Here is a 17,828-nt window from a genome sequence, read left to right on the forward strand (position 1 = left end):
ACCTCAACACTAAGGACATGAAATTCCTAACACAATGGCTCTTGGGCCACTCTTCTGGGTCAGGAAATTAACTGGTGACATTAGTGATACAGGATTGATCTTCATCCCTAGTCATCACTCAGCTGGTCCCTCTGCAGCCCTCAGAGAATGTTCCCTTCCTTCAGGGAGTAAATCTCACCTTCCCAGAGCACTGAGGATACAGGGCAGACCGGATGCTCAGCTGGGTCTCTGTTACAAGGACACATAGGCAGGGTGGAGGCTCCTTCTTGTGTGCTGACAGACCCAAGGCCAGGACAGAGCAGCAGATGTCAGGCCTGAGATGAGTGATTGTTCTCTGAGGGCATGGGGATGTTTATTAGCCTTGTTGCTCAATGTGCTGCTTGGAGGTGAAACATAAAGAGAGAACAGTTGAGAGGGATGTGGGACAGCACTGGGAGTGGAAGGGACAGAGCAGTGTCTTGGACACAGACCCATTGGATTCTGGGAAGTGCTCCTACCTGGGATAGTGCTCCTCTCAGGAGTAGTAAGAACAGAAGAGCCTGGGGCTCATGAAGTAGCTGAAGCTCTTCTCCTCAGAGGGAGGACAACACAGTGAGAAGAGAGATGGAGGTGTCCTCTATGATTCCTGGCAGGGGTTGCGCCTCCTGGCAGGGCCTACTGTTCACAGGTAAGGGTACTCTCTCTCTCTGACTGTGGGCTTGGTGGGGAATTCAGAGAAAGGCTGGAGTCTCCTAAAGGGACAGGTTCCTGAGGAAAGACTCGAGATTTCTGTTTGCAGTCATGGGCCAGAAGGTAGAGTGAGGGACAGAGGCTCAGCATCCTGAAACTCTCAGTGGACAGGAGGTGATGAGGGGAAGAGAAAAGCCCCAAACACTCCCCATTCAAAGAGAGTCCCATTGGCTGCCTTGTTCTGAAGCCTGATGTCCACAGTCATGGCAGGGTGACTCCAAATATAAATCAACAAGGGTGGGCCAGGGGGATGGCTCAATGTGTGGAGACTTGACTGCATTCAGTCCTCAGCTTTCACAGGGTAGATGGAGAGAACAGACTCCTGCAGGTTCTTCTCTGCCCTCCACACAGCTGCTGTGGCATGGACCTGCTCATATGCACACCGAGACATGTGTCAATGGGAAAAAAATTAAATCATTCTTTAGTATAATTATTGTGCTTAGCTATAAATGGGAACTATGTAGACAAACCCATGGACACACCTTTCCTAAAATCCTTCCTTCCTTCCTTCCTTCCTTCCTTCCTTCCTTCCCTCCTTCCCTCCTTCCCTCCTTCCTCCTTTCTTCCTTCTCTTTCTCCTTCCTTCCTTCTTCCCTCCTTCTGCTTTTCCTTCCTTCCTTTTTTTCTTTTCTCACCCACCCCAACACAGTGTTTCTCTGTATATTCCTGACTGTCCTAGAACTCACTGTGTAGACCAGGCTGACCTCATACTCAGATAACTGCCTGCCTTGGCCTCTGGATTGCTGTGATTCAGGATGTGATCACCACCTTCCAGCTTATTTCATTTTTTTTCTTTCTTCATTGATGTTTGAGACTATTTTAGGAACTGAATCTTCCTAAAAGGTCACACCAATCCCTGTCTTTATGCAGCCCTGAATCTATCAGATTTGAAGTCAGTGTATCCAGAGGTGGATACCAGGAGATGACTGATAACACAAAGAGAACAGAGGAAAAAACATCAGAACATAAGGATCCCCTAGAGGAGGAGGTCAGAGTGACTTCCTCACAAGAAATACTCTTTATGTGAGGAGAGATAGGTTGATACTGAGGCAGAGAGCCAGGCAAATAAGTGAGAAGGTTATTCCTCAAAGAAGAAAGGACACAGTCAGAAGCTCTGAGGAAATGGAGGTCATGTAGCTCATCTCCAGCAAGGAGGGTGGGCACACAGCCAGCCAGATGCCTAAGCTGAGTGATGATCACACCTGCTCAATGCTTTTTCTCTTTCTTTCTAGCCTCCTTTTTAACCTCTTGGCACCTGACCACCACTGCCCAAGTCACCATTGAATTAGTGCCACCCCAAGTGGTTGAAGGAGAAAATGTCATTTTCCTTGTCCGTAATCTTCCAGAGAAGATTGTGGGCTTATCCTGGTTTAAAGAGGAGACAAATATGAAGTCTAAAATTGCAAGCTATGAAATGGCCTACAGTCGGGATTTTCTGGGGGCAGCACATACTGGTAGAGAGACAGTGTACCCTAATGGATCCCTGTGGATTCAAAATGTTACCCAGAGTGACTCAGGAGTCTATATCCTACGAAGCGGTAATAGAGTAAGAATTACATCATCAACATACATATACCTTCACGTGTACAGTAAGTAGTTCTTTGTGAATTCTCCATACTGTGCGGGGTTCATACCACTGGACACACACAGAAGTGTCAGGCCTGGCATGTGTGTACCTCCTCTCTGCACTGTGTCCGCATGTTGGGGTTTGAGCATTTAGTGCAAGACACACTTGGTGTAGAATAACTGTAGTAGATCAGAATCCTTGCACATAAGTGGATGCATGGTGAGTAACTCTGCCTATAATATCATCTTCTATCCAGACTCTTGGTGTTCTCACCAGGAATGTGTCCTTGAGAAAGACCATGAGGGAATCAACATTGGGCCTGATTTAGAAAAAACATTGGATCATGGGGAGAGGTGAGAACCAAGATGCCCTGGCTCCAAACCTCTGTTCCATACTCAGCTCCAGGTGTCCATGAGAAGCATTTTTCAAAGTTTGGATTTTGACTTCCTATAATCAGGGACAGTGCTTTCTTTTAGCTAAAGTCTTGTGCCATGTGAAACTAGCCAGTGCACTGTCATGAGATCCATGGTTAGGCTAGATCCCGTGGGCAACTCCAAAGACTCAAAAGAAGAGCATAGCTGGACAGGTGTCAGGCCATTAGCTGTCCTGATAGGTTTATGAGACTTCACAGGAAGGTCAAGGTCATGAAGGAGTGGGACAGAGGACAAATGTCAACCTGACAAGTTTCTTGTCCTCTGTGGTTCAGCTCAGGGAATTCTTTCAGGAAATTCTTTCCTTTAGGCAAATGTCTTCAGGCTCTTCTGATCTGGACAGCTCCCTAGATGTGAGCTGAAGATTACCAGGGGGAGAATCAGGACACACAATCAACACTCTAAAAGGTATTTCCCTAAAATGGAACTTACCTTGTATCCTTGCTCCCACCCCTCTCCCTACAAATTGGAAGTCAGTGACACAGACTTGGCAGATATACTCATTGCTTTCTGTATCCTTTATAGTGCCAAAGGATTGTGTTGAGGTATAGAGCTTATGTATTTCCTTCAAGAAAGATAGGGAAGCAAGGAGTAATAACCTAGACAAAGGTCTAAGACATCTTAGACGTCAGGGAGCACATGGGCTCAAAACATAGTTCAGGAAACAGAAGAAATGGGAGCATCATCATGAAACCCTGCATGGGATGATGGAGTCCAGAGCCTTCTTTATAGGACCCAGGTCACCTCCTCCTATACACATAGGATATGAGGCTCCTGACACATCTTCTCTTGGTCTTTTGTCCTGGGTCAGAACCCTGAATGATAACAGCAGTGAGAATGTCTCTGTCCCCTTCTTCCTGCCTCACTCAGCTTGTCCCTTGTGGCCTAGCAGACACCTCTGTCACCTTCCTGCTAAGAGGATATTCCTTCTTTTCAGATAACCGATCACACAGGGCAGACTGGGTGCCCAGCTGGGATTATCTGTTGTACATGGAGTACAGAGGCTCCCTCTTTGGTGCTGACAGTTCAAGACCAGGACATAGCAGAGGGCAGCCCCAGGGTGAGCTGCTGTTATCTCAGGGCACAGGGATGCTCATCTGCCCTTCTGATCACTGTGTGTTCTGGAGGACTGAGACATAAAGAGAGAAGTAGAGAGGGATATGGGGCAGCACTGAGAGTAAGGGGACAGAGTAGGGTTTTGAATAGCGAACCCCACAGCCCATGGAACTCTGGGAGATGCTCCATCCTGGGAGAAGGCTCAGTTCACATGAGGGAAGGGTAGCAGAGCCTGGGAGGAGATGTGCCACAGAGCAAGGATCTATCAGGCCATAGAGATTAGGGATGCACCTCTGTTTTCCTCTGCAAAGAGTCATGGACTCTTAGGGGCTCCTAATCACAGGCGAGGAGACCATGAGTTGACGCATGTGAGAAAAGAGGTCTTACCTAAACTCTGGAGTCTCCTAAGGGGACAAGGACCTGAGAGGAGTCTCAGTGTTTTAAGGGAGAAGACACAGGGTAGGTGGAGGCTCAGCAGCAGGAAACTTATTCTTATTTTTGGTGAATCTGAAAAAGTAAGGAAGTGGGGAATTGTTCTTAACAAAACTTAGCATGACCACAGTGTTGTGAAGACTGATGTCCTCACCTTTGCATCCTAAATAAAGTAACCAAACTTGTATTTATCAGTGACATGGCTCACTAGATACAAGCACTTGTTTCAATGTCTGACATGCTGAGACTAATGAATACAAGTCCTCTGACCTTCACATAGGTACTGAATCCTGCACTCACTCCCACATCCTGAGTCAAGACCTTGAACACAAACTCACAGACAAATACAAATGAGTTTAAAAAATCAAAGCAAATGGAAATATTCAACTCTGTATTCCCAAATCTATGAATTTCTTAAATATCCATGGGCATACAGAGTACTGGGATACCATTCATTCATTTGTTCTCCACAAGTACCTGAGTTTTACTAGACATCATTTCTTTAAAAAACATAAGATGAATCCAGGTTCTCACTATTCCCTAGTCCTAGTGGACTGGAAGTAAAAAAAAGCTAGAAGGTGAAGTCAGGTGTTGCTGACCGGAAACACCAGAGGAAAGAACATAAACAACAGAAAGTCAGAGAGTCAGGTATCAAGGTCTGTAGAGAAGAAGTCAGGGAGACATGTTCCTAGCACCAATCTACACTGATGTGAGCAGTGGCTTGAGGTGGTAAGCTGGCACCATGTTGACACCTGAGCAGAGAGCACCATACAGAGAAAATGACATGTGCAGGGACACTAAAGACATGGAAGTCAGTAAATGACAGGAAGTCACCCACCCACACACCTTAGCTAAACTATGGACACACCTGCTCAGGACACAGGGCCTCATCTTAGCCAAATACAAAGGTCCAACTATTGATCAATCTTTCTTTCCTTCCAGCCTCTCTTTTGAACTGTGGGCACCCTCTCACCTCTGCCCAGCCCACTATTGAATCAGTGCCACACAGAGTAACAGAAGGGTCAAGTGTTCTTCTAGTGGTTCACAATCTCCCGGAGAATCTTCAAACCCTTTTCTGGTATAAAGGAATTATTGTGTTCAAGAACCATGAGGTTGGCCGACACATAATAGCCAAGAATTCAAGTGTGCCAGGTCCTGCACACAGTGGCCGAGAGACAGTGTACAGCAATGGATCCTTGGCTCTCCACAATGTCACCTGGAAGGATGCTGGATTATACACCCTATTAACTCTGACCACAGATCTGGCAACTGAAGTAGCTCATGTGCAGCTCCAATTGGACAGTAAGTGATTCTCAAGATCATTCAGTCCTGGGGTGTGCGTGAACTCACAGGACTCTCTTGCTTGGCCTGTGCATACCTCCACTCTGAACTGCGTCTCCATTTTGGTGTTTTAGCACTTAGTGCAGGACACATATAACAGAGACAAATGGCCATAGATCAGACTCTTGCCCTGACTCTTTCATGAGTATGGTGAGTAAGGTGTGTGTGTGTATGTATGTGTGTGTGTGTGTGTGTGTGTGTGTGTGTGTGATGGGAAATGGTAAGTCTGTATGAGAAACATTAGACACAGTCTTGTCTTTTGGGGTTCTCATCAAGAACATAATTCAGAACGAGACCATGTTAGCATCAGGCAGATCTTGCCATTCCCAAAGAGAGGTGAGCACCAGAAAGTACTTGTTCCAGACTTCTGCCTGAAAATTGACTACAAGTGATCCTGGGGATACTTACTTCCTTATGTACCAGGTTTGGACTTTTACTTTCTTATGGAGCTGACAGGAAACAATGGTTTTTGGATACCCACTTCTCATAGCATTTGAAACTAATCAGTGCAAGGTCATGAGAGTCACATTCAAGGTGTGTCACCTGGTTACCTTCTTCTGAGACTCAGCATGGAGAGCAGAGCTGGACATATGCCCAGGCCAGCAGTCAACTGTCCTCATGGTCTTATGGGACTTTACAGGAAGGTCAGGGTCCCCAAGGTAAAGAAGAGAGGACACAGATCCACCTGGCAAGTGATTGTCCTCTGGGGTCCAATCCAAGGAATTCCTTCAGGCAGCCAAATAGTAACAGGCATTGCTGGTCTTGACAGCTCCCAGACATGAGCTCCAGTCATCCTATCAATCTCCATGGAGTGATATTAGCTCACAGTCAAACTCTAAGATGCTGCTTTCCTGGAGAAGATGAAAGAAACTTGTGTGCTTTCCATTTCTGTCACTACAGACCTAAGGTCCCTCCTACAAGTCCATTAGGACCCATGGTGCTTTATCTGTCTGAGAATGGTACTATGGTAGGGGATTTTAATTAGCCTCATTCCTTCTAGCATCTTCCATAGAGAAACAGAGACTAATCACAGGGGAATTATCAAGCAAAGGATAGAGACATCCCTAAATTTTCTGGGTGGATTTTGGCAGGCCTGAGCTACACCTCAGCCAACAGAAGAGGCTGGAATTCATGTTTCCCTTTAAAACCCTCCATAGCAGGGCCAGTCCACAACTCTCCAAGACATAGGTGACTTTCTCCACACAAAGGACATGGATTTCCTGTATAATACTTCCTGGATATCTGTTCTGGATAAGACCACAAAGGAAGGCATTAGTGAAAAGTGATGAGTGTCCTTCCCCTGGCTCACTCAGGTGGTCCCTTTCCAGCCCTCACAGACATCCATCACTTTCTGGCTAAGAGCTAATCCCACCTTCCAAGGGCATTGAGGACATGAGGACAACTGGGTTGACACAGGAGTTTCTGTGCCACAAATAATGCATAGGAAGGACAGAGTTCCCCTCTTTGTTACTAGAGTCAAGGCCAGGACACAGCAGAGGTCAGCCCTGGGGTGAGCTATAAGATTTTGGGGCACAGGGATGATTATTGGCCTGTTGCTCACTGTGTGATCTGAGGACTGAAACATAAAGAGATTGGGGAAGAGAATCACAATCAATGTCAAGGGGGTGAAGACACAGCAGTACCTTGTACAAAGACCCACCTGCAGCCCAGGTGACTCTGGGAGGGGATTCTGACTCGTGGTAGGCTGAGCTCAGGGTGAGGCAGGACAGTGGTGCTGTCTCCAGGACAGCAGATCTGACTCCAGGACAGTAGAGTTGATTCAGGGAAGGAGCCATGATCCTAGGAGAGTGGAGTGTAGTAGTAGTACTGGATCCCATGGAAACACCCCTGTTCCAAGGGATCAAGATCCCTACCTTGTTCAAGGGGCAGTATGGACAAGGGCTCATCTCATAAGTGAAGAGAGAATTCTCTGACAGTTTGTGGGAGTGGGGAGCTCAGGTCCTGGGTGGAGTCCGCAAGGAGGACAAGAGTCTGAAGGAGAATCAAGGTGTCTTCTTTCCCCCTTAGTGGAGATGACACAGAGATGCACAGAGGTTCAGCAGCAGGAAGTTCTCAGTGAACAGGAAATGGCAAGGGGTAGTGATGAAAGCCAGATTGTTCTCTGTTCATTGTTAATCACATTGGCTATTGTATTTTGAAGACTGATGTTCCCAACTATAACAGGGTGACACAGAGAAGAATCTGATCTGGGTGGGTCAGTGAGGTGTTTAGGTGAGTGAAGCCAAACTACCAGGCCCAATGACCTGCGTTTAATCCTCAGTCTCCATGTGGTGGAAGGAGAGTTCACTCTTACTCCTCAAACGTGTTCTCTGCCCCACATATAATTACTGTGGCATGCACCCAGCCATATAGGTATCTATGTAGGAATGCACATGTACTCACACTGACATGCAATCACACACACAGGCAGGGCATCACACACACACACATGAAATGGAAATAGATGCAAAAATTAAATCAAACTGAGATATCATTTGTCCACAAATCTGAGAGTTTCATAAATAAAACCCAGTACATACTGGACCATGGAATATTGGTTGTTCATTCGCATGTTCATTCATTCATTCATTCATTCATTTATTCATCCATTCATTCTCCACAGGTGTCACATAAGAGAAAAGTACATAAACAACAGAAAGCCAGAGGCTCTGTTGTCAAGGTATATAGAGAAGCAAGCCAGGATGTCATCCACCAAACAGCAATCTACAATAAATGTCAGCAGGGGTCTGAGGGCAGAGATTCAAAACACTGTTGACAACAGAGCTGATAGGGCCATACAGAGAAAATGACATGTGCAGGGAAACTGAATGTATAGGTCATGTGCTGACCTTCACCCAGTAGGAGAGGAAGAGGCTCACACACCTAGGCTGAGTAATGGACACATCTTCTCAGGACACAGGGCCACAACTTAGGCAAATACAAAAGTTCTACTACTAATGGATCTTTCTTCTTTTCTAGCCTTGCATTGTGTATACCATCCGACCTCTGCCCGTCTCACTATTGAATCAGTTCCCCCTAGAATTGCTGAAGGTGGAAGTGTTCTTCTAGTGGCTCACAATCTCCCAGAGAATCATCAATCCTTTTACTGGTTCAAAGGAATTATTGTGTCCAAGAAATATGAGATTGCCAAACATATAGTAGCCATAAATGCAAGTGTGCTGGGTCCTGCACACAGTGGCAGAGAGACACTGTACAGCAATGGATCCCTGCTGCTCCATAGTGCCACCTGGGAAGATGCTGGATGGTACACTCTACAGATTCTGACCACAGATATGAAATCTGAAAGAGCACATGTTCAACTCCACTTGGACAGTAAGTGATTCTTGGTGATTTATTCACTGTCCTGTGAGGTTTAGACACACAGCACAGGCTTTTCTGGCCTATACATAGTGTCTCCATGCTGGTGTTTAAACACTTAGTTGAAGGCACACCTGATGGAGACAAATGTTGATAGATCACACTCCATCATCTGACTCACCCCGGTATCAAGAAAGTCTTTGGCACAAAAGTAACTCAGCAGAAGATATCAGAATATGTTCAGGCTCATGGGGTTCTCAATGCAAATTTCAATTAGAAAGCACCTGCAGCCATCAGTGAGGAGATCATTGAGGAAACCATGACATCTTAACAGAGAAGTGGGCACCAGGAGGTCTGGCCACACTCCTCTGTGCTAGGCTCAACTACTACTGATCTTAGAGCTCTTTTTGCCAGGGCTAGACTATTAAAGCCTTTGAGAGCTAAATGGGAACATTGCTTCTTGGCTGTACGTGTCAAAATGGGGTATTCATTTTCTCCAAACATGAATTTCATAAATAAAATCTATGACCAGTTGCAGAGACCATGGAAGAGCAATGCCTATTAGATTTTTCTTGATTGTTTGCTCAGCCATGTCTCTTATAGCATCCTGGAACCCTTAGTGTAGGAGTAGAACTGCTTTCCATGGGCTGGATTTTCCCACATCAACCATCAATACAAATGTTGTACTCTAGGCTTGTCCGCAGACTCATATGGTGGTGGCATTTTCAGTTGAGCCCCCCTCATTCAAATCGACTGTAGCTTGTGTGAAGTTGACATAAATCCAGCCACCCTAGTATCTAAGTGTTTCCTAATACCTGAGCCAGCAATGGTATCAGACTTCTCTTGGACACCACCCAGTTCTAGACTTATGGGCTTCAGGGCAGAGCAGCAAGGACATCTAGAAGGTAAAGTCAGGGGTTGACTGGAGCCACAAACGAAACTGAGAAAAAAAACAAGAATGAAGATGTGGGGTGTGTGCAGAAAAAGTTCAGAAGAGGCATAATCTCAACTTCAGTGTGCCACGTGTGCACAGTGCTTGACTGAGGGCAGTGAGGGGCAGCCATGGAGACACCCCATGAGGGAGTTCCTTATAGAGGAGATGACATATCCCCGGGCACTGAGGGATTAGTGGTCATGTTGTTGCCACCCACCAGGTGGGTTAGAAGCACCCACACCTGCATCTTCAGGGTGAATGATGAATCTACCTGCCTAGGATGAAGGTTGCCATCTTTACACAAAACACAATGATCTTTGTGATAACTGTTTTCTGTTTTTCTTCTGTGTTTCAGCCTCCCTTTCTGCTTGCTGCAAGGATGTCACTTCTGCCCAACTCACCATAGAACAGGTGCCACCAGATGCTGCTAAAGGGGAAAGCGTTCTCCTCCTTGTTCATAATCTGCCAGAAGATCTGGATACATTTACCTGGTACAAATCAAAGTATAGAATCCAGAAATTTAAAATAGCAGTATACAGCAGAGCAATGAATTATGTCACCCAGGGTGCTGCCTACAGTAGAGAAACAATGGTGTACACCAATGGATCCCTGTTCCTCCAGCATGTCACAGAGAAAGATGCAGGAATCTACACACTACAGATTTTAAAAAGAGATTTCAAAACTGAAAAAATACATGTGGAGCTCCATGTGAACCGTAAGTGATTCTCTTTGGCCTCCAGGTGTGGTTTATCCTACTTCATACACTGGACTGTCAGGACTGAGCTGTGCCTGCTTTCTCTTTACTGCACTGTGTCCTCCTGCTGGGGTTTGAATCCTTACTGCAGGACACACAGAGGGTATAAAAGCTGTAATGTATCAGAACCTCTCACCTGTCTTTACCTGCAGAGTAGAATACCTGTGCTGGGTAAACTCAGCCCCAGGTTGTCACCTTCAGTGCAGACCCTTGGAGCTCACACCATGCACATGATTCCTGAATGATTCTGAGAGGGTCAGGCAGGTCCTTGTTGATGAAGCCATGGGATCATTACACAGAGCACTGGGAAGCACTGGCTGCAAATCTCTGTCCCTAGACAGACTCCAGATGACATTTGGGAGCCTTCTGTCACTTACTGGTCTTAACTTCCTGTTAGAGCAGACAGGGGACAGGGCTTTATTGGTATGTAGAACCAGCTAGTGCACTGTCATGAGAGGTATGGTTAGGCTAGGTCCCCTGGATTATCTTCACCGGAGACAACATGTGGAGATTATAGCTGTTCAGGTGGCCAGACCATTAATTAACTGTCCTGATGAAATCATGAGACTTCACAGGAAAGCCAAGATCCCCAAAGGAAGGAAAATAAGACACAATCCTCCTTGCAAATGGTTGTCCACTGGGATCCAACTCTGGAATTTTCTCCTGTGGGCAAATAGTAAAAGAGATGCTGATCTGGACATCTGTGGAGTTTCTCTAGTTATCCCTAGGTGGCTAGAGAAGGACAGAATCTACATGTAGAAAAGTATATTCTGGAAACATGAGCTTAATTATAGTCTTGCTTCCATCTACGTCCCTTACAGACCTGGAGATTAGTGCCAGTTTCTTAGACCTACTGGTTCCTTCAGGTGTTTCTAAGTATAATTCCCCCAGGAGAGGGTCCTGTGTTACCGCTCCTCACCACCTCCTGGCATATCCTTGAGGACTTCATATAGTCAATGTTGAGCAGCATCCCAGGAAGGACAAAGAGAGACCCAGGGCATGGCTCAGCCATCACAGAAAGATGGAGGTCCCTATAAAATCTGCCTAGGATGATGGAGCCACTGCCCTCACTGCAGAATTCACATCATCTCCTGCTCCACATCTTCATGAGTCTCCTACCAGGCTTCACGACAATGTGCCCTGATTGGTGGCTCCATTGAGAATGAGTCTGTACCCTTTCCCAGCCATCACTCAGATGGTTTCTTTCCAGTACTCATGTACATCTCAGTCACTTTCCTGCAGGGAGTAAATCCTACCTTCTCAGAGCAGTGAGAACACAGGGCAGACTGGGCACTCAACTAGGATTCTGTGTAATAAAGGACAGGTTGGTAGAACACAGCAGAGGAGAGCCCTGGTGTGAATTGTTGTTGCCCTAGGGCACAGAGATGATTATCAACCTTGTTGCTCACTGCATGGTCTGGAGGACTGAAAAAAATATAGAGAGAAGTTAAGTGGGATACCAGGCAGGATTAAGAGTTGAAGGGACAGAGAATGGCACTGGATGTTGTCCAAGGCTGAGCTCAGAGGAAAGAAGGCTATAGGTATTGGGGTAAGTGCTGGACCAAAAGCTGTTCACCACAGAGGGAGGGCAGAGCAGTCTGTAGCCACCATGGAGGTTCACTGTGTGCTTCTCTGCAAAGGTTGCAGCCCTGGTATTGGCTTCTGCTCATAGGTGAAGAGAACATTGCCTGATGGTGTGTAGTCAGGGAGTTCACAGACTAGCTAGAAGTTTTTAAAGTTGGGAAATCCTCCCTCAAGTTGTTCTCTAACTTTCATTTAGGTGCTGTGACCTGCATTCACCCATACACACAGGATGTCATACACCTGCTCCTGCACAAACACTCACACTCACACCCACCCTAGACACACAAACTGACTCACCACACATGCATAAGTCAATGTAAGCTGGAGTTGTAACTGGTGTCAGTGACTCCACACATGAGAATTTCATAAACACCTGGACTTGCAAATCCATGGACATTCAGTCTTCCACCCACCCACATTTTCCTTAGCCTTTCAGGTCTTGGGTCTTCCAGAAATATCAAACTAATTTTTCCAAATATGGCTCCATCTCTAGTGAACTGGAAGATGGACCAGGAAGCCCATCTGAAAGTGAAGTCAAGGGTTGATGTCATCCAGAGAGGGAAGCGATCAAAGACTTCAGAGTGAGAAGACTGTGTCTGTAGAGGATTAAGTAAGGAAAGGCACCTCTGATGTTGTCAGACACTTCCAGCCACCTCAGCTGAGTGATGGACCTAAGCTACTCAGTACACCAAAGACCAAGTTCTCAGTATTGATGAATTGGTCTCTGTTCTCTTCTCTCCTCCCTTGTAGCCTGCAGGGACCCTCCCATCCAGCTCATTATTGAGTCAATGCCACATAATGTTGTTGAAGGGGGAAATGCTCTCCTACTTGTTCATAATATCCCAGAGGACCTTCAATCTTTTGTCTGGTACAAAGGGATACCAATTGACAACGAACACAAAATTGCCCAGAATGTAATAAGCAGTAATAAAAGTATGCTGGGGCCTGCACACAGTGGTAGAGGGACTGTGTACCCCAATGGATCCTTGCTGCTCCACAATGTTGCCCAGGAGGACACTGGATTCTACGCCCTACGAACCTTAAATGCACAGTTTGAAACTCAAGAAGCACATGCGTACCTCCACATATACAGTAAGTCATTCTTGTGGGCCTATGGGTTTCTGTGGAGTTGATTTCTCTTTACACACACAATACTGTCCATTGTGGACTGAAGGCCTCCTCTCTACATTGTGTCTCCACATTGGGGTTTGAGAACTTAGAACAGGACACACATCAGGTAGCCATAGTAAAGTAGACCAAATCCCTCACCTGACTACAGCTACAGAGGAGAATAAGTGCTGGGTAACTGACCCCAAGGATGTCAGTCAGCCTCTGAATATTGGGGCTCTCACCAGGATCAGGTCTTGAGCAAGACCCCTTCGGAATCTGCTGTGGCCTGTCTTGGAGCTCTGTGGTTTCATCATAGTGAGGTGAGCAATAGAAAGTCCTGGTCCCAGACCTCTGTTTCAGACTCAACTCCAGGTGACCAAGGAGAGCTTTTCTCCAGAGCCAGAGTTTGATTTCCTGTTACAGATGACAGGTAATAAGACTTTACTCACTCTGCAAGACCCATAGTGGTGGCACCAGCTGTTCAATGACATGAAGCTACAGTTAGGTGAATCACTTCAGCATCTCCTAGTCAGTGGACAGGTGCCTGGACATGTTAACTCTTCTGACAATGGGCTTAAAATACTTCACAAGAATATTAGGGTTCCCAAGGGGAGGGACAGAAGACAGTTCTCTAAGCAGCTCTTTGTCCTCAGGGGTCCAGCCTAGGAATTCCCTGCTGCAGACAATAGTAACAGATGCTTCGGACTAGAGCAGCTCCCCCATCCAAATGTCATGCCATTGCTCATAACTAGGTTTAACCCAGACATAAGACAATGACCATAAACTGTGTGCACTAGTGAAGGGAAACAGAGACCCAGGAAACCCAGAGGCTGAATCAGGTTCACACGGGCCATGGGTGGCAGATCCAAACTACAAGAAAACTCTCTAATGTCATAGCCTCAATGTCTCCACCCTAGAGGCTTTATTAAATATCTGTTGCCTACAGAGGAGATTGTTGAGATCTCTGAAGGGCTATTGTCATTTTCCCCTCCTTTTTTTGCTTCACAGGGCCTGTGTCAGTGCCTTTTATCCGAGTCACCAGCACCAAAGTTACTGTGCGGAGCTCTGTTGTGTTCACCTGCCTCTCAGCTGACACTGGAATCTCCACCCACTGGTTCTTCAATAACCAGAGTCTGCAGCTCACTGACAGGATGACCCAGTCCCCGAAAAAGTGCCGACTCAGCATAGATCCTGTCAGGATGGAGGACACTGGAGAGTATAAATGTGAGGTCTCCAACCAAGCCAGTTCAAAGACCAGTCCTCCAGTCTATCTGGATGTGATGAATGAGTGACCTCTCTCCTCTCACACTATAGCAGAGTAGTGGCATTTCTTTATCAACAGGGTACAACAAGGAGGAAAATTTTTTGGTAGAAATAGTCAATTCCTACTCAGGTACAGCTTGCTTGTGGCTCATGACAGTAATCCTGGCATAAACATGTGTCTAAGGACAGGCCAGGATATAAACAGAGACTTGGTTTGCAAAAGGGAAAAGAAGACATCAATATATTAAACAGAATTGCAAAGGAGTTAAGAGCTTGGGTTAAATATATAGACAACTCTCAGAGTCCGTGGAAATTGATTTCATGAGCTCCCAAACTTCTGGATGTTCTGAGTCCCATGTTAACATGCTGCAGTGTTTGCATGAAGATAAATGCATCCTCTCCTTTATCCAAATACATTCCATGTAGAACTCACTCACATTATGCTGCCTAGACAACAGTCATTTATGTGAAGTGAGGAAGAGTGACAGGAGAAGGGACTGTCCTTTTCCCCCACGGACATACATTGTTACTAAACAGTTTTGATCCACAGTTTATCTTAGGTACACATGTGAAAAAACATGACATGTCAAAAGGCTGACCTGGACTGCTTCTAATTTGAGAGTGGCATTGACAGGTTGACATTACACAAGGTTCCTTTTCCTCTCAACATTTTTGAGACATATATGGGATTTTCCATTTGGCCATTTTGAAGTGGGCAACTAAATGGCATGAACATTTCCATAGTTTCATGTGACCATCACCATTGTCCATTTCCAAAGCCTTGTTAATCCAGTCCCATTCCCTCCAGCCCTGTGTAACCACATCTATTTCTTTCTCTATGCCTGTGACAAAACAGTATATCAAATTATTTGTGGTCAATATTAATTTACAGAGGTATGGCTAAGATAGGTGTGTATGCTCACCCATTTCATAAATTTCTGTAGAATCTTAAGGATTTTCTACAGATAACTCCAAGTCATCTACAGACATATATTACAGCTGATTGATTGACCACATTCACTTCTTTGTCTTGTTTAATTGTTATGTGTAGGACTCCTAAGAGTCCTACACACTGAACATATGTGGCCACAGCAGCATCCAGGTGTTGATCCAGGTCTTAGAAGGAAAGCTCAGTATCCTCTGCAATACAGAATTGGCTATGTATTTTCATGTGTTGCCCTACTGCACTAGAAATTATTCTATTCCTAGGTTGTCTGTTTACATTCTTAACAACTGTTCACTTTACCTGCGTGGTGGTGGCACTCACCTTTAATCCCAGCACTTGGGAGGCAGAATTAGGCAGATCATCTCTGTGAGTTTGAGGTCAACTTGGTCTACAAAGGGAGTTCCAGGACAGCCAGGGTTATAAAGAGAAATTCTGTTTTGAAAAACCAAACCAAACAAAAAGACTGTTCATTTTTGTGAAATGTCATCAGTTTTGTGTTTCTTCATGCTTCTATCTCTGTTTCTGGGCTTTTTGGAATGTGTCTGTTTCATTTATGTCAGCCAACAATTAGCAAGTAACTATTGAGTACTCATGGAATTCTTAGAGTTCTGAAAATGGAATATAAGGTGTCACTTTTCACTTCTAATATTAATAATGTTAATATTTTTAAAATAAAGCAAATCAGTTTAAAGTTGTCAAAAGTGTTAATCACTTCAAAGAACCAACTTTTGATCCATTAATTTTGTAAAAGATTACTATTTATTTGTATTATAGTTCATACCAACAGGAAGTCTAGTAGAGACTATGGAGGAATGATGATTCCTGGCAAATGCTCCATGATTTTCTTTGTTACCTTCTCCTTGTATAGCCTAGAACAACCTATCTGGGATTGGCAATATTCAAGGCGTGTTGATGTGTTGTCTCACACGTCAATCTATAACAAGTATATAGTCCCCATACATACCCACAGGCCAAGCTGAAGGAGGCAATTACTTGAGATTCCTCAGGTATCTAGATTTTATGTTATGACCTACAACAAAACACGCACACATGCTGAACATTCCAGGTCCATCATTCCAGTTTCAGCAAGTTATTGCTTTTATGTTCTATATGTCATATAGTCACTGTCCATTTAAAAAGCTCAATACATGGTCCATACATACTAGAGAAGAGACATTAAAGCCCATGGAAAAAGGTGGTTCTGTTAAAAGTTTGTTCTAATCTTCACATTCTTAGATGATTCCTAGATTCATGCTTTATCCTTAAGTAACCAGTGGCTTATGTCAGTCATCATCAACCACCTGAGCAGAATCACTCAAGTTGTGGTCCACCTGGACCACTGATCTCAAAGCAGGCCTGCTGCTGGTCTCCTGGTTGAGATTTCTGTTCACATATCATGTCCTGAGGATACCCAGTGAAGCCACATGGGAACTTTAATCATCACTTATATTTAGTACAGTCTTAGACAGCAAAGGTTTGGAGGGTACTGGATCATAGTGCAGTGCTGTTCAGTGCATTTTGACAGACACAGGACTTTGGGCTACATGACCCCCTAGGGTTGTCTATTACCAACCTCTCTAGCTTCTATCCCATGCAACAAGTCTGTTTTTCTCTCATGAAAAGGAGGGCCCAACATCTTGGAGCATTCAGATTTCCTCGCATCTCCTGTGATTTACCTTCTCACTTACTTCATACTCTGGTTGGCAGGGATAGGCCAACACTCATTGAATGAGACCCTTGCAAGTGTCAGATGTCCCATACTGGGCAATCTCCTCTCTGTTACCTAACTGCACTGTTACATACTACCACAAGAACAACTCCCACTCAGTGGAGGGTGAGGACTTGGTAGCATAAATATGTGAACCTGAGTCTGAGGATATAAACTACCCTATGGTGAATAAGCTTTCAGGACCTTTAAAGAGTGTTAGGTTGAGGCTGTCTGAGATCAACAGGGTTTTCAATTTTTCTAGTGTCTTTAGGACTGACTCAGAATGCTATGAGTGTATAACCTGGCACACATCAAAATGTGACCCAGTCAACATAAATGTTATCTGTGAGTAAATTTTCTTTTTTATAATTATTAAGAGGTTTTCCATTCATTGTACATACCAACCCCAGATACCCCTGTCCTCCCTCCTCCTATCTCCCAGCCTTCCCCACCTGACCCACCCCCTATTCCCACCTCCTCCAAGGCAAGATCTTCCATGGGGAGTCAGCAGAACCTGTTATATTCAGTTTAGGCAGTTCCAAACTTCTCCTCCCTGCACCAAGTCTGTGCAAAGTGCCCCAACATAGGCACTATGCTCCTCAAAGCTGGATCATTAATCAGGGATGTGTCTAGGTCCAATTGCCTGGAGGTCACC

General features: G+C 45.2%; 1 protein-coding gene across 2 annotated transcripts; it reads left to right on the top strand.

The window, feature by feature from the left end:
- Nucleotides 1-408: 408 nt before the first annotated feature.
- LOC102906287 (cell adhesion molecule CEACAM3-like) lies at nt 409-16,156 on the top strand. Of its 2 annotated transcripts, XM_042272652.2 has the most exons (7): nt 409-667; nt 1,962-2,318; nt 5,158-5,517; nt 8,536-8,889; nt 10,164-10,523; nt 12,897-13,238; nt 14,265-16,156. In XM_042272652.2, the coding sequence occupies exons 1-7, from the start codon at nt 604-606 to the stop codon at nt 14,546-14,548; spliced, it is 2,121 nt and encodes a 706-aa protein (XP_042128586.1). In that variant the 5' UTR covers nt 409-603; the 3' UTR covers nt 14,549-16,156. The 2 variants fall into 2 exon arrangements, with proteins under 2 accessions (XP_042128586.1, XP_076424867.1); XM_076568752.1 differs by lacking the exon at nt 1,962-2,318.
- The last annotated feature ends 1,672 nt before the right edge of the window (nt 16,157-17,828 follow it).

The sequence above is a fragment of the Peromyscus maniculatus genome, chromosome 1, assembly GCF_049852395.1.
Source record: "Peromyscus maniculatus bairdii isolate BWxNUB_F1_BW_parent chromosome 1, HU_Pman_BW_mat_3.1, whole genome shotgun sequence".
NCBI lineage: Eukaryota > Metazoa > Chordata > Mammalia > Rodentia > Cricetidae > Peromyscus > Peromyscus maniculatus.

Bases quoted from the DNA above. Each gene is read 5' to 3' on its own strand.
- LOC102906287 (XM_042272652.2), top strand. From the start codon at position 604: ATGGAGGTGTCCTCTATGATTCCTGGCAGGGGTTGCGCCTCCTGGCAG. The intron at 668-1,961 runs GTAAGGGTACTC...CTTTCTTTCTAG, and splicing joins GCAGGGCCTACTGTTCACAG to CCTCCTTTTTAACCTCTTGG. The intron at 5,518-8,535 runs GTAAGTGATTCT...CTTCTTTTCTAG, and splicing joins TGTGCAGCTCCAATTGGACA to CCTTGCATTGTGTATACCAT.